The sequence below is a fragment of the Oryzias latipes genome, chromosome 12, assembly GCF_002234675.1.
Source record: "Oryzias latipes chromosome 12, ASM223467v1".
NCBI lineage: Eukaryota > Metazoa > Chordata > Actinopteri > Beloniformes > Adrianichthyidae > Oryzias > Oryzias latipes.
Genome location: NC_019870.2, coordinates 27,770,825 through 27,794,181, shown reverse-complemented (window position 1 = coordinate 27,794,181; position 23,357 = coordinate 27,770,825). Strand labels below are relative to the sequence as shown.

Here is a 23,357-nt window from a genome sequence, read left to right as displayed (position 1 = left end):
AGAGAAAAAAGTGCACTAAGGAGCACCAGCTGAAACCCATCAGCCTTTTAAAATCTCCACGGCAACTGGTCAAGCACTGGCTCCATCTGCTGCCCAATTTATTGACGGAAAAAATGGGGGAAAAGGAGGAGGAGGAGGAGGAGGAAGGCTTGTGCCAGGCACAAGCCTGCTACCACACATCCATTCAGAGCCAAATCCTGACTGACCCCCCCCCCCTCGGTCAACACAGCAGGATGGAGATGCATCTGAGTTTGAAGAGTCCCGACCAACGTCACTGATGAAGATGCAGCAGTCGGGACGAAGCAGCTGCTCGGCCGCAGCAGCGTCTCCTCTGAAGGTGATTTATCTGCTGCTCTCTGTGAACCCCCAGCAACCTCCGCTGCCCTCCGAGTCAACCCAGAGCTTTGGGGGGGTGCAGCCACAGCCACATGCTGCTTCTAAAGTGTCCTTTCAACAGAAAGGCTTCCTGATCTCCTCCCAACCCTTTCAGCGCCGCAGAGCCGCGGCAGATGGCAACAACGGGCTGCACGAGTGTTTGCAGTGAAAACTGTAGCTACAGGCAAACCACAGCAAAGCCTCCAGCACTGATCCACATGTTTTAATGGAAAACAATAAACACAAAACGATGATGATTGTTTCGTTTCCATCTTTTCTTATCTGCAGACTGTCTGGTAACTATGGTAATCCCCTCTGTCTCTGTCATGTTGTCCTCAGCCATTACCATATGTTTGCTGCAGTCATGCTGCAGGTCAAACCCCTGCCTGTCGGTGTGCACGATCAGTGCACGTGCACACACGCCCACAATGTTCCTCAGTCATCAGCTGTTTATGCAAATTTCTGCCTGATCTCCGTCAATCTGCCTTTTCCAGCTCTTAATAAATCTAATCACTGATTACATTAGCAAACAAATCTGGAGCCCCCACCCCCACCTCCACCCCACCGCTGAGGTGGTGGACAGCAGGGAGGTGGGGGTGTTGGGTTTTCATCTGTGGAACTGATCCCCGGTTAAAGGTCCAACATCCTGGTGTTTTGAGCCGTTTGTGTTTTGGTTCTTCTGTTTGTTGGAAGATTCATGAAGCTCAGCTGAGACCAATACTCCCAACTTTCAGCTCCACAGAGATTCATGTCCAGAGATTTCAATGGATCAGTGCAGAGTTCAAACAGAGTCTGACGCAGCCCAGACCATAACCCACCTCCTCCATGTTTCACAACATGGACAGCGGTCTTTTCTCAGTTTGTTTCATTGCTGTATCTGTGAGAAAAGAGCCAGTGTTGACGATAACCTTTAGTTATGTCCCAATCCTCCCGAAGGACCTTCTCCCAGAAACTTTTTGGGCATTGAAATAGTCAACGTCACAGCCCCCCCCACCTGGGCTCATTGTTTAGGATTTCTGTGTAATTCTTGTGTCATCTTTGAAATATCTAATGATGTGGCTCCAGACTCCAGATGATGGATCTGACTGGATGTGATGTAGCTTAACTTTGGAGCAGCCACTTCCTGCAGGTTGTCTTCAGCTCGGTGGACCTCAACCCTAACAGGAACATCCAGCTGCTTGGAGATGCTGACACAGTCTGTACATGCTGCTCACGTTGCTGCGTCACAACTGAGAGCTTTTTTTTAATCTGCTCCTCACAACAACTAAAAAAAACCTCAAAAACATACTTTAAATCCTGAATTCTTTTATAGATGTCCTCCATCATGAGAAAATGCTTCAAGAAAATATTAAAAACACCCAAAACACCAGTTTCATTGGAGTATAAGGCTATAAGGCTGTGCTTTCATAAAATAAAGGTTCTGCTGTTGTCAAAAGGCCGGTCCAAGCCTCCTGTCAGCGTAAAGATGCTACAACATTCATGTTTGTTTGGTTTTAGACCCTGAGGGAAAAGTGGGGAGTTTCTGTGTCAAAGCTTTTCCCTGTCTTCTCAATAAACTGCGTTATGTCTATGTTTTCTGTGTTATTCTTCATCATAGTCAGGATTTTCTAATGAAAATAATCTGCACATATTTTAGATAACTGATCTGCATTTGCTGTGTTGATTTCTAAAATAGTTTTGTCTATTTTTACATAAATAACTAAGTAATTCATCTTTGTCATGATACTTCAGGATTCTTCATTGTTTCTCATAACATTATGAACTGGATAATGATAAATGATGTAAGTTTGCTTCCTTCCACTCCCTTTCAAGAAATCTTTGATTTATTGTCTAATTATCCTAAGTTTTATACGTCTTTGTATGAATGTCTAACTGTTGATTGTATTGTTTTGTGCATTCTTCTTATTTGATTGCTTTAAATAAACCATATCAAATCAAATCAAATAAAGTGACTAAAAGAAATGTCACTACTGACTGACAGAGAGCAGATCTGAGGGAATTAAAGAACATCAGTCAGTGTTTTTTGCACAGATAATACGGATAGGATGTTTGATTTGCTTGTTCTGTTACCCCCCCCCCCCACACACACACTCTTTCCAAAACAAAACCCACAAAAGCTGCAGACATCACTTCTACAGCCTCATCGACGCACACAAAGAGCAGAAAACGACAGGAGGGGACGCGCACAAAGGTGTAGAGAGACCCCGGCCCTCGTTCCTCTTTTGTGTCTCATAATGGCGGGGGTCCAGGAGCAGCTGCTGCTGCTGACCGCAAAAGACATTCGAGACCGCCCTCTTCACCAGCCTGGAGCTGCCAGTGTGTGGGCCGGGGGGCGCCGGGGTGGGAGGAGGTGGCTGTATACAAAGCTAAAGGCACACTTTGCCAGATCAGTCGACACACCCTTTCATCCAGGGGTGGGAGGGGGGGGCCCAGCTTTTAAGTTAAGTCACATCAGTCACAGCACAAAGGGTCGCAGAGGTCTGCCATATGGATCCACACTCCTAAAAAAGAAAGAAAATCAAGAATCAACCAATGGAAGGTGGAGCTCTGCTCAGTAACAGAAAACTCTGCTTCTGATTGGCTCCATTCAGTCTCAATTGGGCCGGTAGGACGGAGGTCAGGGTCTGGGGCGGTAAGTTCTGGCCACAGACGGCACTGACTATTCATTGTGGATGCGTTTGTAGTTCTTAACTTCTGTGCTTGTCAAAAATAGATCAGAAAGATATAAAGGTGTACGATTTCTCCTCAGATATCACTCTCAGAAAACCAAAGTTAATTAAGTAAATAAATAAGTGAAAAACAAATAAATTAATAAATGAGACTCATTTAAAAAAAATGTAAAACAGCTTCAAAAAAATCCCTCATCCACGTCTTTACATTTATGTCATTTTTAGGTGAAGAAAACGTCATCAGATTTTAACACAAGCCTTTTTATATAAGATGCTTTGGAAAAAAAACGTCAACACAAAAGACAAAAGAACTGTGCTTATAGCGCCTCCCAGAGGGAAAACCCAGAACAGTTTGATACATACGACGGAGTTTTAGGGCCACCAATTAAAAAAAAAAAGTAAACTTACGAGAAAATCTCGTAAGTTTATTTTTTATTTTTTTGTTTTGGTGACTCTAAAACTCCGTCGTAGATACAAGGGGCCAGTCCAAGAAAAAACATGACATCAAACATGATAAAAATAAATATTTATTTAAGAGATTAAGTAGACAATGATGTGAAGGGTTGGGGAGGGTTTAAACACAGTGGCCTTAGGTGTGGTTTTTAAAAAGTAATTTGGGTTTTTATGGTTTTGCATTGAGTCCTGATCACAATTATTTTTAGGTGCATTGACTGTATTTTTTTTCCCATAAAATGTAAGGTACAGTACAAAAATATCATAATACATTGTAAAATAATACAGACATTAAAATATATAATAAATATAGGTTATAATATAAAATAAACTTAAATAATTTCATAAGAACCAGCAAAAGTAAACTTTTGGATTTCCTTAGCAATACGAGATTTTTGGCTAACCACGCCCACATTCCTTATACCTTCATATCTAATGTCATATCAGTTTCTTGAGTTGTAGCCCTGGATGCATGCATTACATTTTTACAGTTTTTCGTTGAAAAATGTGCAATTAGTAGAAGAACGCCACCTTTGTAAGCTCGCCCAGCGCACGCCGTTCAAAATCGACAACAAAATGTTTCTCTATAATTGCTTCCTAATGATGTCCGAGAAATGATCAATGAAAATTCCTAGGACACGTTTTCGTTTGGAGCCGGTACTAAAGGTCCTTTTCAAAAAAAACCTTTGACCTCTTCCCAAGGTCAAAGGTTGACAAAACTTCTTTGGGCGTTGTGGACTTAAGCTGGCAGCATGTGTGTGAAAAAAACGCATGAACAAAAATGTCATTTCCTTCTATTGCCGAAAAACACGAAAAATGCCAAATCTCAAGCTATGTCACAAAGTGGCCGCCGAGCCACAGGTCCGGTGGCCATCCCATAATAATTTCAAATCTTCCTTTGGATATCCCGACACGTGTATTTTGGTTTTGTTACTGTACTTTGAATTTTTTTGGTTTTGGATCCAATATTTGATTTTTGGCCCATTCAGTTTTTTAGAGTGTTGCTCGCTGTGATGTCATCATCTTGGGGGGGGGGGGGGGTCATTCACTTTGACCAAAATTAATTTTTGCCAGGTCTTAGGTGTGTGCAAATTTTGGTCTTTTCGTGTATTATGAGCACACAAAAGTAGGTTTGACTAAACAATACAGATTTAACATTTTACATGATATTATAAAATCTGACCTCAACCAGAAATAAAGAAATTAAAAAAAGATTGTGGAAGAAATTTTACATTTGTGAATATAGGTATAAGTTTATTAAAACTGTAAATGGCATATTCTTATGTAGGTGGAAGCCAAACAGAACGTTTTCAAAGCAAACAACAGGAGTGAGCACATTTGTAGGAAAAAAGCAAAGACGAAATACGATTGAGTAAAAGGGGCCAAAGCCAAAACAATGAACTGTTTCCGGGGAAAAATCACTAAAGGTACACATGTCAATATCGGCTTCAATTGCATCATTTAATCTATTTTATTAGAGTTTCAAGTAATGCTGCAAGAATTGAAAAACTTCAGAGGGACTCGAACGCTTACTCTAAGGTCAGTGCTTCATCCACAGCACGTTCAACTTTTTGACTGTATGTTCAAAAAATTAGCCCTTGTGCTGTCCTGTGACCCCACCCCCCTTCCATTGACGTGTTCTCCCTACCATGACAAAGGTGGATAAAGGTGTAAAGATTTCATGTAATCCATGGACACCAGTGAAGATCACAAATCATTGAAGAAAAAAGGTTCAGAGCACTGTCTGGTGGGTCTAGATGACCCAACTCTCAACGTTAAAGAGCCTAGTTACACACACTTTTTTGTATTCCTCACCAAGACAAACTAGAAAGGTAGGATGAGATCTCGCTGCGTCCCTCAAACTTGACGAAACGTCGCCACCTGCTGGACACTATGGACAACAGGAAGATGAAGTCAAAAGCTGTTCCAGAGGACCTCATAAATCAGATAAATTTAAAAGACCATAAAAAAATGTATAAACCAAAAAAACAAAAAAAGGACTCAACTAGATCATATTTGGTCACATTTAATAGTAGTTACAAAGCACACATAAGATGAAACCTCGCAGATTCTCTTCCTGATTCACACGTTTTAATCGGTTTAGATGTAAATTTGATAATGTCACAAAAAGTCAACCAAATGACTCAAATCTAAATGAGTAAAAAATTGAGAAAAAAAATCTTCCTGAAGACTTGGTGTAAACAGCTCACTTTGTTAAAGGCATAATAAATAATCAAATCTCTGAAGAAAAGGAGTCATTTGACACCAACATGAATCTCTGGTCAAATGTAGGACTTTTAAGCTCTTTCACTGTCTGTGAAGATGATGCAGCTGCCAAACCATACTGCGGTGCAGAATGTCAGCTGGTGTCGATGGATGTATTTGTATTTGAGAGACTTCCGGACGTCTTTTTTTTTAAATCATAGTATTTAACAGACGCGTCTCTGTTCCAGAACCTTTGTGTTACAGTGATGCATCTTCAGCAAAGATCAGAGGAAGAGCAGAGCCACGTGATCCATGAAAAGACAGACAGACAGACAGTCAAAGACAAACCTTCCTGTCCTTGTGAAGTTATCTGGAAACAACTTGAGATCCAAATTGACCTGTGAGCGCCCTCTACTGGAGGCTTCATGCACTTACATATGACGGCAGATGTTTTTTTTAAACATTGTTTGACATAAAAATCACATTCAAATTAATTCACAGTCACTTCATTTCTATAGCACCTTTCATGAAAAAAGAACAGCTTAATTAGGGACGTGCAGTCAGATGGGGCAAGTCAGGCTCGGCTTCACCGGTCGTTGTGATAAAATAGAGAAACGTACATTAAGATTATATTATTTTCCACCGATCCGTTTTAAAGATATACTTACAGTTGACTCAACACGATTTCCACAGTTTCTGAGGTTAAAACCGCTGAATGTAAGTGTTGCGTGATCACATAAGGAGCGGAAACTCCGGGTGAGGCTCCAGAGCGCTTCAGCTCATGTCTTACTGCTGGACTCAGTGTAACCCTTGTGCTATCCTGGGCTCTTTAACATTGAGAGTTGGCTCATCTAGACCCACCAGACAGTGCGCTGAACCTTTTTTCTTCAATGATTTGTGATCTTCACTGGTGTCCATGGATTACATGAACTCTTTCCACCTTTATCCACCTTTGTCATGGTAGGGAGAACACGTCAATGTAAGGGGGGGGGGGGGGGGGTCACAGGACAGCACAAGGGCTAATTTTTAGGGTTAACAGTCAGAACGCTGACTCTAAGGGCGGAGAAAAGGCTGTTGATGAGGCGAGCCTCGCCAGAAAAGGGCTTGCGATAGACGTGAGCTGCCAGCTGCTTTGTAGAAATGCTGGTGCAGAAGAAAGAGAACAGACTAATGACGCCTTTCTCCACTGAGAGACTCACTAAACTAAAGGAAAATAAGGAAGACTTTTCCAACAGATCATAGAGCTTTTTGTGGAGAAGGATCAGCACATGGACTCAAACAGTGAGGAGCGCTGAGACTGTGGATCTTGAAGAAGGAAGGCGTCAGCCTGGAGATAGAGACAGCGGCTGTCCAGAACAGGCTTAAGATGAGAAACATGGCGCTTTCTGGCTCCGCTCTCTCTGTGTGGGGTGGGTGGTGCTGGGCCGGGGGTGTCCGCGCCTCCGGGGATGGGGCCCCTGCTCTGGGGGAGCCGGGCCCCTATGCTGGGGGGGGGGGGGGGGGGGGGGGGGGGGGGGCTGGGGGACGGCTGTTTGACCACCGGGGGACAGTCTACCAGCTGTCCCCAACTTACCCCTTTCCTCATATAACCTCATATTAGGGTGAGGGGGTAGGGGGCTTAGCCTGCGATGCGCCTCCGGGGGGGGGGGGGGGGGGGGGGGGGGTGGTCCCCCCCTCCCATGGTTGCTGTATGGAGTGCCCCCCCCCCCCCTCTTTCGGTTTTATTTGCACCTTAGACATGTAGGGCCCTTGGTAGGGGGGGTGCTTGGACATCACTGCCAGCAAGCAGCAGATGTCCTCCTAGCACCCTACCCGCCAATTTTAACCGCACCGTAGACATTTAGGGCCCCTTGGTGGGGAGGGTGAGGGGACATCACTGTGAGTAATCAGGAGATGTCACTTCAGTACCCTACCCGCCAATTTTAACTGCACCCTGTTAGTACACACACCCCCCCCTCAAAATATACATTCCAACATAAACACACACACACACACACAAACCCTCTCAAACACACATACATGCACACACGGAAGGTGGGTCCTAGGACCATCTGTCCCCTACCCCTTCCCTGGTGGGGGGTACGGGGCCCTTGGCAACGGCGGCCGTGTCCCCTGGGTGCCGGTTTCCTGGGCGCGGCTGTGCTCTCTCCGCACGGGGGGGGGGGGGGGGGGGGACATTACACATGAGCCGGGAGTGTCCGTGTCCCTGGGGGGTGGGTTTTGGTCCTTGCCTCTAGGTGCTGGGCCCCGCCAAATCTCCAACTGTGGCCGAGCCTGGTTGGGCCAAGTTTACAACACCCCTGGTGGGTCCCCCTTTCTCCCCGGGGCGTTCCCCTCCTGGGCGGGGGCGGCTGGTCCCTGCCTTGCTCCTCCCTGGACCAACCGTGGGCCGGGTGGGTGGCTGCCTGGAGTGCGGAGCGGGTCTCCCTTGGGGGGTCCTGGCTCGTACCTGGGGCTGGGGCGGGGGGATGCCCGGAACTCCTGGGGGGTGATGGGCTGCTCGTCTGGGGCTGTGGGCGCCCTTCTCGGGTGGGGCCCTGCGTTAGCTCTCCCGGCGCGGCATGGGGGCTGTTCTTCTGGTTGGGCTGGGGCGGCGCTCTCTTTCCCTCCGTGCCTCCCTGCTCTCTGGCTCTGGGGGCCTCGCGGCGGCCCTGCTGGCCCTGGCCTGGGTGGCGGACTGGGTCGCCCGGGGGGCGGTTGTTCCCTGCCTGCTGCCGTGTGGCGTTGGGGGTTCCGGCTGCCGCTGCTGCTGCAGCGGGGGTCTTGGTGTGGGGATGGCTGGGCGCTCTCCTTCCTTCTTTTTACATTCCACCGTCCATTTTAGAAAAACATAAACACTCACCTGAGCACAGGTGTTAGCTTACCTTTGCACTAATAGTTTGCATGATTGAATGACTGAAATATTTCACACTAGTTGGTTTAAAGGCATAAGTATGCGTGTGTGATCACTATCGGTTTTGTGTACATGTTGACATGTGGACATTTTTTTCAGCCAGCAGGTGTGTTGATAACATTTGAGTGTGTGTGTGGACAGGCCCCGCCCTTTTTGTACTACATTTGAACCTTACCGTAATGATAAACAACCAGTAAACTTGTTGCTTTATGCTGTTTCATGGTCTTATCCCCCCCCCCCCCCTCTTATTATCACCCTCGTACCCCCCCCCCCCTCTCTCTAACATCCCTCTCTCTTCTTCTCTTCTTTCCTTCTCCGTCCGGTCCAACACCAAAGATTTTCAAACATGATTGAAATTAATAAAGTTTGGCCTCAATTACAAAAGGGGTTTATTCAGACATACCTTTGGTTTGTCTGAAGATTGATAACCCCTCTTGTTAAAGTAAAATATGTCCAACACAAGAGGCCCTCAGCTCTCATCTGCCTGCCCAGCTGCTGGACAGGACAAGGTAAAAAAAAATGAAAGAAAAAAAAAAGATGAAAAAACATGGAACGTGGGGTGTACGTCGATGACGTAAGGACCGATGACTCTGGGAGCCAGCTTGCGAGAAGTAGACTGTAGAGGAATGTTTTTATAGGAGAACCACACCTTCTGTCCAACCTGATACGTGGGCCCCACAACCCTGTGGCGATTGGCAGCACGGCAATTGCTCTCCTTAGTATCTAGACAGTGCGCTGAACCATTTTTCTTCAATGATTTGTGATCTTCACTGGTGTCCACGGATTACATGAAATCTTTCCACCTTTATCCACCTTTGTCATGGTAGGGAGAACACGTCAATGTAAGGGCGGGGTCATCTAAGATAGCACAAGGGTTAACGTGCAAAGAGTCTCCAGCAAAAGCTGCAAAACCAAACAGACATGATGAACGTAGTATGGCTGATTCCTGGAGAAAATCAAGACCAAGTTTTAAAAAAACAAAGAGGTACAAAAAGCCATAGAGAACATTGTTCATCATGACTCAAAAAACAGTGGGGGCAGCAGTTAGACTGAATCTCAGAATCAAGCATTTGAAATGTTGAAAGCCGTCTTCCACTCATACTCTGATCCTCAGGTGGACATAAGCATTGATCCAGCTGTGTGGTTACAATGCTCATCTTTTCATGTATAAAAGTCCAAATATTTGGCAGAGCACCGTAGGGAATCAAACCCTAACCTGCTAAAGCATGCATCCCATTATCAGTGTCTTATATTTTTACCAAACATGAAAGGAACCTAGCATAGCCTTCTGCTTCACCAAGTTTCAGCTAACTGGACTGTCTCCGTCCCCTTCCACTTCTTCCCCTGAGTCCGGACTGAAATGGTGAAAATTCAAACTGAACCAATTAGAAAGCTGCATAGCTCCTACTCTGAGTTTGTTTCTGCTGTGACAAGGACCCACTCTCCCAACACCACTCCCTCCATAACAGTCTGGATGCCATTCTAAGGCTGCTGAAGTCAGACCTCTGTCTGGCTGCCCAAAGCAGTTATGTCCATCGAAGTTACAAACAGAATCAGAGGTGAAGCCATGGAGTTCATTAGGTCCGACAACAAAAGAAAACATGGTGGAAGTAACAGCCATTACAAACTAGTCCCTCCTTCAGTTCTGGCTCCAGGCTGAGGCCCAGATCAGTCTTGTTGGGAGGAACAAGTGTGTTGGGATTTGCAAAAATGCATGTTGACAAGCCACAAAGCTTCTGGGAAAATGTCCTATGGACAGATGAGACCAAACTGGAGCTTTTTGGTATGGCACATCAGCTCTGTGTTGGTAGACTCAAAAATGAAGCATCCAACCAAAAGAACACTGTCCCTACTGTGAAACATGGAGGAGTCTCAGTTCTGTTTTGGGGCTGCTTCGCTACATCTGGCACAGGGTGTCTTGAAGTTGTGAAGGTAAAATGAAATCTCCAGATTATCAAGGCATTCTGGATAGAAATGTCCTGCCTAGTGTCAGAAAGCTTGGTCTCAGTCTCAGGTCATGGGTCTTCCAACAGGACAACTATCCAAAACACACAGCCAAAAAAAAACCAAGAACGGCTAAGAGAAAAACGTTGGACTATTCTGAAGTGAATTCTATGAGCCCAGATCTGAATCCCATTGAACATCAGTGGAAGGAGCTGAAACATGCCATTTGGAGAAGACACCTGTCAAACCTGAGACAATTGGAGCAGTTTGCTCATGAGGAGTGGGCCAAAATACCTGTGGACAGGTGCAGAAGGCTCATTGACAAATACAGAAACCGTTTCATTGCAGTGATTGCCTCAAAAGGTTGTGCAACAAAATATTAAGTTATGGGTCCCATTATTTTTGTCCAGCACTATTTCATTAGTTTTTTTTTTTAAATAATTCTGTTAATCCACAACTCAAAAGTAATGGCTGATTTTGATTGTTTAATTTTCAATAAATTTTAATTTATTGTTACTTTTTAACGTTTCAAGTCATTTCAGTGAGCATTGTGTTCTTTCTTTTTTTAACTGAGGGGTACCAACAATTTTGTCCACCACTGAAAAACATAACTTTCATTGGAGTTGTCTTTGAACAATAATAATAAACAAAACTCATCAGACTGTGGAAGAGGGGACCCAATAAGAAGAGTTTAGTAAAACCAACAGTGACACAGAAAAACCCCGGGGCTGACTTCAGCTTCACAGCAAACAGTAAAACGTCTATCTGAGGCACAGAGAACGGCATCCAAACCCAGTCAGAAAAAAGGGAGCTAAGGCTACGTTCACACTGCAGGGCTTAATGCTCAATTCGGATTTTTTGAAAAAATCTGATTTGTTTGCTAGACCGTTCACATTTCCAAGTAAATCCGAACTTTTGTGATCTCCAGTGTGACCGTGACACGACCCAAAACTGACCCGCATGCGCAGAAGCCAGAAGAATACTCAACGGTGAACAACGTCACTTGTTGTTTGCGGAGCAAACGTTAACAATGGATGTCAACAACAGTGTTGTCAAAAGCGGAGCTCTTTTTGTAATATTAAATTTATTTTCACGAAGGAGCAGCACAATTACAATCTTCTCATTTTAAGAAGGCAATGGAGTCGGGATCGTCTGTACCCACTGTTGTGGAAAGGAAATGTGTATGTGTTGGAGCCGCTTGACCGCGTGTGTGCAAGCGCGTGCCGCGATAGAGAATAGGGGGGGGGCAGTGTGTGCGCGCATTCATGTTGTGTGTTACGGAGGAAGGAGGAAGGTTTCCCCCAGAATAAATGCTATGGACTCTTTATTAACCCGTTCTGGAGAATTTAAGGATCAGAACAGGGAGGAGGAGGAGGATCCCCTCGGGTCCCCCGCGCTTCTGAGAAAGAAAAAAAAGTTATCGCGGGAAAGGTTCAACACCACGCTCTGCCATTTATCTGGAAATTTTTTTCAAAAACCGCCCAGTTGCGATCAGAGCCCTGGAGTTTGTCCTGAATAGAGCTGTCACCCCAAATATTAATCCAATCCATGACCTCCCGTCCCTTCCACTGACTGGTCTCAGCAGCATCGTCCACCATGGTTGATGTTTACGTTCTCGTTCCCGCCTACTTCAACGCAAAATGATGACGTTTGTTGCGTGTCGATGACGTACGTTCGGAATCAAGTCGCCTGGCCGGTCAGACGGCGGTCGCAATTGAAAAGAACGGCTACAATTCGGAATCAGGCCGGCAAACCCACGGGGCCTGGGTCGCAATTGAAAAGATCGGATCTGTGTCATTCAGACTGTCATGAAAAGATCGGAATTGGGCCGCTTAGGGGCAAAAAATTCGGAATTGGGTCGTTTCAGCCTGCAGTGTGAACGTAGCCTAAGTCTTTGCCGACTAACCTCCCAGCCACAGATGGAGCCCTCCCAATTAAATCATCAAAATACAAACAAAACAGAGTCTTTATAATGGCGTATTTAATTTAGTGGCTTAGCCTGCCCAGCTGGCAAGATTCCCCCCACTGCCCCTGGGGTCTGAGCTCCAGCACCGTCCCTCACCCTGGAGTAGGACCGTGCCTGAGTGTCCTGGTGGCAGTGAGGCGGCAACAGATCACCGGAAACCAGCTCACTTCTAGTCTTAGCCCTACTGTTGCTACAGGACACTCTAATGAAAGTGTGACCCTCATTCAGCCTGAAGTGGCTTTGAAAACCCCATTAACCCCCGTGACCCCAGGACAAAGTGAGAAGAGAAGATGAAGGGAAGTGGAGGACTCATTAGCAGGTAGCATTACCTTCTTTAGCTCTGCTCTAATTACCCTGATCTTATAATGGAATGAATCTCAGAAATAATCATTTCCAAACCTTTTTAATTGTAAAAGAACTTGTGTGGGAAGTGTTTGCATGCTCTGATACAGAAGGGAGGATTTCATCCAAATACCTCCAGATGTTTCCACTTTCCTGCAGTTCGGACATCGACCTTATTCTTTTAATACATCATTCAGGGCGGAACAAAACCACTACATAGTTTATGCTCTTCAATCACGTTTATTTTTCTGATTTATAACACACAGAGGGAAAAAAACAGAAGAAATTTACCCTTTTTACCCACACCGAATCAATAATAGGAAAAAAAATCCCTAAAAGAGATATCGGCTTCAAGGATGGACAGAGAGAACAGAGAGGATCCTTCATGCTCTCCTCATCAGCCTGGAGTCAAGGCTCACTAGCAGCATCCAAACCGGACCTCGTAGTCCCAGCACTTCTTGAACGTTTGGTCTTCGTTGCGGCAAACAAAGCCCTGGGTTGGGTTATAGCTAAAATAATGGAAGCAACAATAACGGGTTAGTAAATGCTTTTGTCCTTGATGTTGACTTGAAGGTACCTTTTGACAATCATTACTTGTGTTTCTACTCTGAAGAACATATTTATAAAAGTTTTTTGATTTAAAGTCATGAAGTAGTTATAATGTGTTCAGGTTGTTGCAGCGCTGTATTTTTGTCAACTTAGTGGAGTTTTTTAAGCTCCAGGGACAAAACTGAAAACTCGGAAATGTCAACAAGTCTCTGAATTTGCACTTGTTTATCAGCTAATGGATACTCACATGTAGATGTTATCCCCTATGAAGGAGGCTAACAGGGATTTGGCTTTAGCCTGGATGTACTGAGGAGTTTCACAGATCTTCCCTGGGTTTTCTGTCGTCAGGTTGCTCAAGAGCTCCCAGTCTCCAGTTCCAGAGGGATTGTCTCTATCGAACCACTCGGTCCAGCACACTGCAGCCAAAACAGTCAGAAGTTCTCAATGCATTTCTGTACACAAGTGAGGAAAGTGGACATGAAAGTTGGCAAAAGCTGCACAAATGATCTGTAACAGTACCTTTTTCAGAACAGTAAGCAGAGGGGCAGCTGAACCGAACTCTATAATCAGAGCACATCCCTTGTTTTTGGTCTTCATTTCTGCAGACAAATCCTGATGTTTTGTCATACCTGAAAGAAAATAAACTCAATGTTTCGACTCCTTGGGAAAAATTAAATATCTAAATCATTCACATGGGATGAAGCTGCCTAAACAGAGAGCCCTGCATTCAATACTTACTTATAGAAGACTTCTCCTGTCTGTTTTGCAGGAGTCCCAGACAGAGTTGTGGCTTCAACGTCTACTGGATTTGGGCAGATTTCATTGGGGTACTGCTTCAGAAGGTCTGAAAGAGTCTCCCAGTCTCCAGTTCCAGAAGGATCGTCTCGGTCAAACCACTGGGTCCAACAGTCTGGAAGAAAAGTTCTTAAGATTAGATGATTTGAACACAGAACCCTGTTATATTTGTATTTAGTCAGAACACGACTGTATTTGACAAGTCAATCATCATGTCTAAAAACAGATGAAAAGTCCACAAAAAAGATTTAAAAAAATATGCTTACAGTATTCAGAGGAAAAAATGGACCTTGTTTCTCTGAAAGCTGTGAGAAAATAAAGAACAGGTTGTTAGCATCAACAGTTTGAGTGTTACAGCAGGTTCTTGCATTGATCAGCAAACACTACCTTTAGAGGGCTCACTGCTCGGGTGAACTGGATTTAATTGATGGTGATTTCCAAAGGATGGTGAGACAAAGGTCACCACCAGAGCAATGGTCCACTGTTAGCGGAAACAGAAACAGTTGAGAGTGCAACGGAATATTTTCCAACATGTTCTTAAATGGATCTACTTTATTTAATAAAATGTTGATAAATGATGAAAAACCAACAAGTCCCAAAGATCTCCAGTCAAAAGTCAAAAGGTAAAATAAAAAGTATAGATTACCAGTTTGATCATGGTTGCAGAAACAAAAGTTTCCTTTTTAACCTGATTTTGGACAAACACGTAAACAAAATGAGCACAGTGATATTTATGCAATGGAAAATGTTTCTTTGTTATGAAACTCACCCACAGGATCTCCAAGCAGAAGATGCAGCCGTCTGATCCGCTGGCCTTTTATACCCGCTCCTCCACCCCCTCCTGCAAAGACCTATTGACCTCCAACATTTTAGTGGTTACTTCAAACTAGTTCTACTGCATTTTCATTCATCTTGATGCTTGAAAGAGGTGAAAACATGTACAAAGTGGTCAGGGAGGCTAAGAATCCAAATCTTTCATTTAATTAACCCTTGTGCTATCCTAGGCACTTTAACGTTGGGAGTTGGGTCATCTAGACCCACTAGACAGTGCTCTGAACCTTTTTTCTTCAATGATTTGTGATCTACACTGGTGTCCATGGATTACATGAAATCTTTCCACCTTTATCCACCTTTGTCATGGTAGGGAGAACATGTCAATGTAAGGGGGGGTCATCTAAAGATAGCACAAGGTTTATGAGATTTGTGTCTAATTTAGAGCACACATGGGGTCCCAGGGAAAATCAAGGTGTAGGTTCCTCCAAAGACTTGCAGTTCTATGTAAACCTCCTAAATAACCCCTAAACAACACTCACAATCAGAAACGGCTGGAGTGGGTCCAGACGTACATGAAGACGCATTTTCAAACAGTCTTGTTCACTGATGAGTGACGTGAAACTGTGGATGGTCCAGATGGATAGAGTAGTTGGTTGATGGCCCCCATGTCCCTACAGGGCCGCGACAGCAGCCACGTTTTGGGGAGAGAGCAGGTTGACCTTTTAAGATGTTTTGGATTGGAAAAGCGTTGGATTTCTGGTAATATGACCTCCTAATGCAGCAAATTCAACAATGACCATTTTCAGTTCTTTAGAATCTATCTAATGTTGTGGAACTCTGTTGTGCGTAGTCATGTGGAACAGTGACTTTGAAGGTTTTGTTTTTGAATGCATACTGTTATCTTTAGGAGTTTTTTTTATTAACATTTAATATAAACTCTAATAATTAGTCACTTGAAAACTATGCTGTCATTTAAATCATCTTGCATTATAATTTGGAATGCGCTGTTGAACCTTTAAGGATGTTTTTTCTTTTTTATCTAACCTGATTGTAAGTTGTTGTGGACCCTGAGGTTCTCTGGAACTGGTCTTTCAGACAATCCTGAACTAGAGCCACAACCTATCACGACGCCTCATTCTTCCAGCAACACAACCTGTTCTCTGCGGAACAACAACCAGAGAGCCTCAGGTTGCTGTTGCTGACCTCCAAGATTTTTTACTGGTTGCTTCAAGCTAGTTTTGCTAAACTTTTTAAAATCTTGATGCCTGTGAAAGGTGCAAACATGCAAACCGGTCAAGGTGGCTCAAACTCTTGGAAGCTAAGATCAGATAACTCTATAACTATCCCACAGTGTGGAAATTTCCACAGTGTTAATCACAGTAAATAGAAGAAGGATTTAACTTAGTAAATGTGAGCAAAGTGTAACATGAAAATTATTGTTGTGTTTCCTTTATATATGTATAAAGTACTTGTGTATCTAAACTAAACTTGTTTTTTAGTTTAATTAACTAACCTGAGGCTCTCTGGTTGTTGTTCCACAGAGAACAGGTTGTGTTGCTGGAAGAATGAGGCGTCGTGATAGGTTGTGGCTCGAGTTCAGAATTGTCTGAAAGACCAGTTCCAGAGAACCTCAGGGTCCACAACAACTTACAATCAGGTTAGATAAAAAAAGAAAAAACTTTGATTAACAACAAGAAACTAAAATCATCCTAAATGGTTCCAAATTATAATGCAAGATGATTTAAATGACAGCATAGTTTTCAGGTGACTAACTATTAGAGTTTATATTAAATGTTAATAAACAAACCTCCTAAAGATAACAGTATGTATTCAAAAACAAAAACCTTCAAAGTCACTGTTCAACATGACTACGCACAACAGAGTTCCACAACATTAGATACACTGACCAAAAATATAAATGCAACACTTTTGTTTTTGCTCCCATTTTTTATGGTATGAACTCAAAGATGTGAAACATTTTCCATATACACAAAATAACCAGTTCTCTGAAATATTGTTCACAAATCTGTCTATATCTGTGATAGTGAGCACTTCTCCTTCGCCAAGACAATCCATCCCACCTCACAGGTGTGCCATATCAAGATGCTGATTAGACAGCATGATTATTGCACAGGTGTGCCTTAGACTGGCCACAAGAAAAGGCCACTCTGAAATCTTCAGTTATGTTTTATTGAGGGGGTCAGGGGACTCAAACTACCAGTCAGTTTCTGGTGTGAACACCATTTGCCTCACGAAGTGCGACACATCTCCTTGGCATAGAGTTGATCAGGTTGTCTATTGTGGCCTGTGGAATGTTGGTCCACTCGTCTTCAATGGCTGTGCGAAGTTGCTGGATATTGGCAGGAACTGGAACACGCTGTCGTATACGCCGATCCAGAGCATCCCAAACATGCTCAATGGGTGACATGTCCGGTGAGTATGCTGGGCATGAAAGAACTGGGATGTTTGCAGCTTCCAAGAATTGTGTACAGATCCTTGCAACATGGGGCCGTGCATTATCATGCTGCAACATGAGGTGATGTTGTTTGATGTAGTGGCCTTTTCTTGTGACCAGTCTAAGGCACCCCTATGCAGTAATCATGCTGTCTAATCAGCATCTTGATATGGCACACCTGTGAGGTGGGATGGATTGTCTTGGTAAAGGAGAAGTGCTCACTATCACAGATATAGACAGATTTGTGAAAAATATTTCAGAGAACTGGTTATTTTGTGTATATGGAAAATGTTTCACATCTTTGAGTTCATACCATAAAAAATGGGAGCAATAACAAAAGTGTTGCATTTATCCTTTTGGCCAATGTAGATTCTGAAGATCTGAAAATGGTCATTTGTTGAATTTGCTGCATTAGGAGGTCATATCACCAGAAATCCAACGCTTTTCCAATCCAAAACATCTTAATAGGTCAACCTGCTCTCTCCTCAAAACGTGGCTGCTGTCGCGGCCCTGTAGGGACATGGGGGCCATCAACCAACTACTCCATCCATCTGGACCATCCACGGCACTCATCAGTGAACAAGACTGTTTGAAAATGCGTCTTCATGTACGTCTGGGCCCACTCCAGCCGTTTCTGATTGTGAGTGTTGTTTAGGGGTTACAGAGAGACACCAGGGGCCTCATTTATAAACGTTGCGTACGCACAAAAGAAGGCGTACGCCACTCTCTACGCAATAGTTGAGATTTATAAAAAAGCAAACTTTACGGGAAAATGTGCGGTCCTTCACGCAAGCTCTGACCCAGGCGTACGCACAAAAACGGGTGAAATGAGAAATGGCGACACCGTCGGCAGATGGTGTGCCAGATGAATCCTGGCTAGACTTCAGTTCTAAAATTAAACAACACAAATGCTTCAGAAGTTTAAACATCAGCTCATCTCTAACAGCCTGGTGGGATTTTCTTAAAAAAAACAACCTCACATTATTTCCATGTAAACTTACCCCCATTTGGAACAACCCTGACATTTTGATTAACAAAAACATGATTCATTTTGCTTCATGGAAGAACAAAGGAATCCAGCAGTTCCAGCATGTAATTCAGAATAGAAAATTTAAGTCCCTCTCAACGTTATCCTCAACCTATGGAATTAATATAAACAAATTTCTACAATATCAGCAGCTTAAATCAGCTATAAGCACTAAATACCGCCTGACCAGAATAGACCTAGACCTCCCCCTTACAGTAACACATTTCATTGACCTTAAAAATCCCAAGCTCACCTCCAAAATTTATAAGATGTTATCAGACATAGATGAAACAATTTACTTACCCATGACAAAATGGGAGTCTGAGCTATCATTGAACTCTAGTGATCAATTTTGGCTACAGATCTGTTTGAATGCCTTTAATATGACCAAAAGTCCTAATCTGCAACTTATTCAATACAAGGTTCTACACAGGACTCACTACACCGGACAGAGGTTTTTTAAAATGGGTCTCAATCAGTCCGCTATATGCACACAGTGCATAGGTAACAACATAGATGACTATTTGCATGCCCTGTGGTTCTGTCCACCTGTCCAATCATTCTGGCGTAAGGTTTGTGAGGATTTATCAATCTGGTTTAATCATAAGATTCCTGCTTGCCCCAAATTCTGCTTATTAGGTGACCTGAATAACATCAACATGGAATCTAACAGGGCCTATATGGTTCTCACCGCTGTATGTATCGCAAAGAAAACTATCCTCCTAAACTGGAAATCTAAAAATAATCTTAGCATCAACCACTACAGAAACCTCATGTCAGGGCATATTAGTTTAGAGATAATGTCCTCCACAAAAAACCTGTCGGCTTCAGACTCTCCCTGGCTCCAGCTGGTTAGTCACATCACCTAGTAGGGGTGGGATGGTGATGGGTTGAGCCGGGTCCTGGCTGGTTGGTTGGGTTTGGGGGGGTGGGCTCTGCCGGGCCTGCCGTCCTCCCGGCTCGGGGCTCTGGTTGCCCGGGTGGGGTGGTGGTGGGGGCGCGCACTCTGCCGGCAACTTGGCAGGGGTTCCTGGGCGGGTGCCTTCTGGGCGCAGGGTAGGCAGTGCGGCTGACTGGGAACGGCGGCCGGGTGCCGTGGTGGGTGGCCGGGTGCCGTGGTGTGTGGCTGGGGGGGGGGGGGGGGGGGGGGGTGGCTGGGGGTTCTGGGGCCTGGGGTCGTCTGCCCATGGCCGGTGTTTCGCCCGTGGCCGGTAGTTGGCGCGTGGCCTGGCCCCCAAGGGGGCGACGCCGCATTCACAGCAGGGGTTAAGGGGTTCACTTGGGTGGGTTTATTTTATTATTATTATTTATTTATTTTATTATTTAATTTATTTTATTTTATTTATTTTTTTTTTATTTTTTTTGGGGGGGGGGGGGCTGGACCCCCCTGCCCCTCCGTTCTGGCGCCGGTCGCTCGGGGTAGCCTTCTCCCCCAGTTGTGCCCATCCGCCTGCTCCTCCCCGCCCTCACCCAAACAAGTATTGCACACAGGCACATAGGGCTTCAGGAACTGGATGGGAGGGATGTGCTGGCGGGGCTCACTGGGGATGCCCCTCTCTGGGTTCGCGTTGGCACCCGCCCTCCACCCCGCTTTTTACTTGCATATTAGACACTCTGATTCATCCAGGGCCTTGTGGAGAGGGTCTGGTTGAGGGGGGCACGGTGAAACATCCGTGCTCGCCTTTCACTGCCCCCCCCCACAATTTTAACTTCCTCTGTAAACACACACACTGCATGCTAGCAGCACACACACAGCAAATACACACCACTCACAGAGGGACCCCGGAGTGGGGTGCTCTGCGGCTTGGCAGCGGTGGGGCCCCCCACACTGGAGACCTCCTATTTATTTATTTTTTTAACTTGTCCTGTCCAACAGCTGGGCAGACAGATGAGAGCTGAGGGCCTCTTTGAGACCTTGGAGACCTCCTATTTTACCTGCAGCACACACACAGCACTCCTACACCTCCATACATGGGTGGGGTCGGGGGGGGGCGGCCGGTCTTTACCCGCCTGGTCCTCTCAGGGCGGCCGGGCTTATGGGTATCCTGTCGGCTGCGGGAATGGTCGGGCATATGGCGCTGGGGGTCGGCCAGCTGGGGAGGGGGGGTTACTGCATGGCGGCGGGGGGGTGGGGAGGGCAGCCAGATGATTGTGAGTATGTGTGCGTGAGTGCATGGGTGGGACGGACCTGGGGGCTGGCTCGCTGGGACCCTCTGGGGCTTTCCCTCCCCATGACACAGAGGGGAGGGCACTGAAAGGGTTGGGGAGGGGGGCTCAGATATTATGGCGGGGGGGGGGGGGGGGGGGTTGTAGTGTGTAGGGTTGTAGGGTTATGGGGGGTGGCTGTGGGTGCGTGGCGATCCCTGGGTTGCTCAGGTCGCGTGCCTGGGCTGGCTTGCGGAGAGGGGGCGGTCGGGTGGTGGGCGGCTCATGGGTTCTGGGGGCCCTGGCTTCGTCCTTGGCCCTTGTCTCGGTGTCCGGCGCCCGGTGGCCCCCATGGCTACCGCCTGGTACGGCTAAGCGCTCCTGTCCTGTGGCCTTGGGGCCGGACACTGGGTTCGCTTGTGCCTCTGGGCATTGGGGGGGCCCCTGTAGGGGGCCTTCTCTGTGCCTGGCTGGTGGGGTGGGCGGTCCCCTCCTCCCCCCCTACCGGGCTGCCTGGGTCTGGATGCTGGGGGGGCTCCTGGCCTGGGGGGCTCTTCTCCCCTCTCCCCTCTCCCCTTTCCAAAAGAAAAACTAATAAAACTTCAAGATGTTCATTTTTGTGTAGAAACTTAAATATGTTAGTCTTTTTGTGTAAATTTTAACAAACATATTGTGATCATATACTTGTTAAACACATTACAGTTGTGTTTGCACCAACATTGAAATGAATATAAAAAAATAAATCACTATTTAGAAAGAATATATTTGTTTTTTGTGAGGTTACATAAAATTGCATGTTAATAAACTGAAGGGACAAACAACTACCAGGATAAAATTTCAAATAATTTAGTTGAAAATTATTAAGGAAAACTAACTTAAATTTTCTTTTAGGAAAAAAAAGATTCAACTTCCAAGCTTTTTCTGCCACAATTACCACAAAAATGCACGTGTGATTGCAGAGGGACTGTACATCAATACAGACTATAGAGTTTCTCCTTTCTCCATTTTTGGATGCTGGTGTGCCGCTGGATTTTTGTCAAGGATAAAGTGTGTCTTGGCTTAAAAAAGGTTGAAAAACACTGATATACTGGAGGCAGCTTCATCCCCTGTGGGGGATTTTTTTGTCCCAAGGAGTCAAAACACTCAATCTCTTTTCTTTCAAGTACGGCAAAACATCAGGATTCGTCTGCAGAAATGAAGACAAAAAAGAAGGGATGTGCAAGGATTATAGAGTTCGCTTCCCCCTCTGCTTACTGTTCTAAAAAAGGTACTGTTACAGATCATTTGTGCAGCTTTTGCCAACTTTCATGTCCATTTTCCTCACTTGTGTACAGAAATGCATTGAGAACTTCTGACTGTTTTGGCTGCAGTGTGCTGGACCGAGTGGTTCGATAGAGACAATCCCTCTGGAAGCGGAGACTGGGAGCTCTTGAGCGACCTCAGGAAGGAAAACCCAGGGAAGATCTGTGAAACTCCTCAGTAGATCCAGGCTAAAGCCAAATCCATATGAGCCATTTTAGGGGATAACATCTACATGTAAGTGTCCATTATCTGAATGCTCTCAGTAGATCGACATTCTGAAGAGAAAATTCTGAGACTTGTTGACAAAAATACGGCGCTACAACAACCTGAACACATTATAACTACTTCATGACTTTAAATCAAAAAAACTTTTATAAACATGTTCTTCAGAGTAGAAACACAAGTAATGATTGTCAAATTTGATACCTTCAAGTAAACATCAAGGACAAAACATTTACTAACCCGTTATTGTTGCTTCCATTATTTTAGCTATAACCCAACCCAGGGGTTTGTTTGCCGCAACGAAGACCAAACGTTCAAGAAGTGCTGGGACTACGAGGTCCGGTTTGGATGCTGCTAGTGAGCCTTGACTCCAGGCTGATGAGGAAAGCATGAAGGATCCTCTCTGTTCTCTCTGTCCATCCTTGAAGCCGACATCTCTTTTAGTGATTTTTTTTCCAACTATTGATTGACTATTAAAAAGGTTAATTTCTTCTGTTTTCTTCCCTCTGTGTGCTAAAAATCAGAAAAATAAACGTGATTGAAGAGCATAAACTATGTAGTGTTTTTGTTCTGCCCTGAATGATGTATTGAAAGACTAAGGTCACTGCCTGAACTGCAGGAAAGTGGAAACATCTGGAGGTATTTGGATGAAATTTCTCCCTTTTGTGTCTGGGCATGCAAACACTGTATCTAACTCTGTATGCCAGCTGCCTGTCCCGACTCTACTCTATCATCTCTGATCATCTTATGCCTGTTATCGCCCCTGCCTGCCTGACCCTGATTGAGCAATGTGGACTTTGAGCTGAGCTAGTAAACCTGCTGCACTTGGGTCCAGCCGTTTGCCTGTTCTTGTGCCAATGGGGAGCCAATGCAGGGATTAAAATTGGGTTGATGTGAGGCCCGCCTTCTGGTCTTGGTGAGAACTTGTGCAGCAGAGTTCTAGAGAAGCTGAAGGTTCTTAATGTTATTTTTTGGAAGACCAGCAAGCAGAATATTACAATAATCTATTTTAACTCATGATAAAAGCCTGCATTAGCATCTCCATATTAGCAAGAGAGAGTAATGGGCGGACCCTAGACAAATTTCTAAGGTGAATAAAAACCATTTTTAACTGCATGTTTGATACGCATGTTTATGAGGGATAAAAGTTAGCTTGGAGTTGAAAATAAAACCCAGGTTTCTGACTGTTTCTGAATGTATTCTTAAACGCTCTTTTAGCCTGAAAAACTGATTCTCTCTCT

At 44.8% G+C, this 23,357-nt stretch overlaps 2 protein-coding genes across 2 annotated transcripts; one reads left to right on the top strand and one right to left on the bottom strand.

Annotated features, from left to right (window-relative positions):
- Positions 1-13,067: 13,067 nt before the first annotated feature.
- Positions 13,068-14,986, bottom strand: LOC101165284 (cartilage intermediate layer protein 1). The gene is made up of 8 exons (XM_004085720.4): positions 14,961-14,986; positions 14,838-14,879; positions 14,579-14,672; positions 14,458-14,496; positions 14,135-14,306; positions 13,916-14,025; positions 13,644-13,812; positions 13,068-13,356 (listed from the first exon to the last, which is right to left on the bottom strand). Exons 2-8 carry the CDS (start codon positions 14,847-14,849, stop codon positions 13,266-13,268), a joined length of 687 nt encoding a protein of 228 aa, XP_004085768.2. The 5' UTR covers positions 14,850-14,879; positions 14,961-14,986; the 3' UTR covers positions 13,068-13,265.
- Positions 14,987-19,127: 4,141 nt separating this feature from the next.
- Positions 19,128-22,668, top strand: LOC105358759 (cartilage intermediate layer protein 2-like). Its single transcript, XM_023961130.1, has 5 exons — positions 19,128-19,142; positions 21,756-21,847; positions 21,885-21,901; positions 21,963-22,074; positions 22,384-22,668. Exons 1-5 carry the CDS (start codon positions 19,128-19,130, stop codon positions 22,472-22,474), a joined length of 327 nt encoding a protein of 108 aa, XP_023816898.1. The 3' UTR covers positions 22,475-22,668.
- The last annotated feature ends 689 nt before the right edge of the window (positions 22,669-23,357 follow it).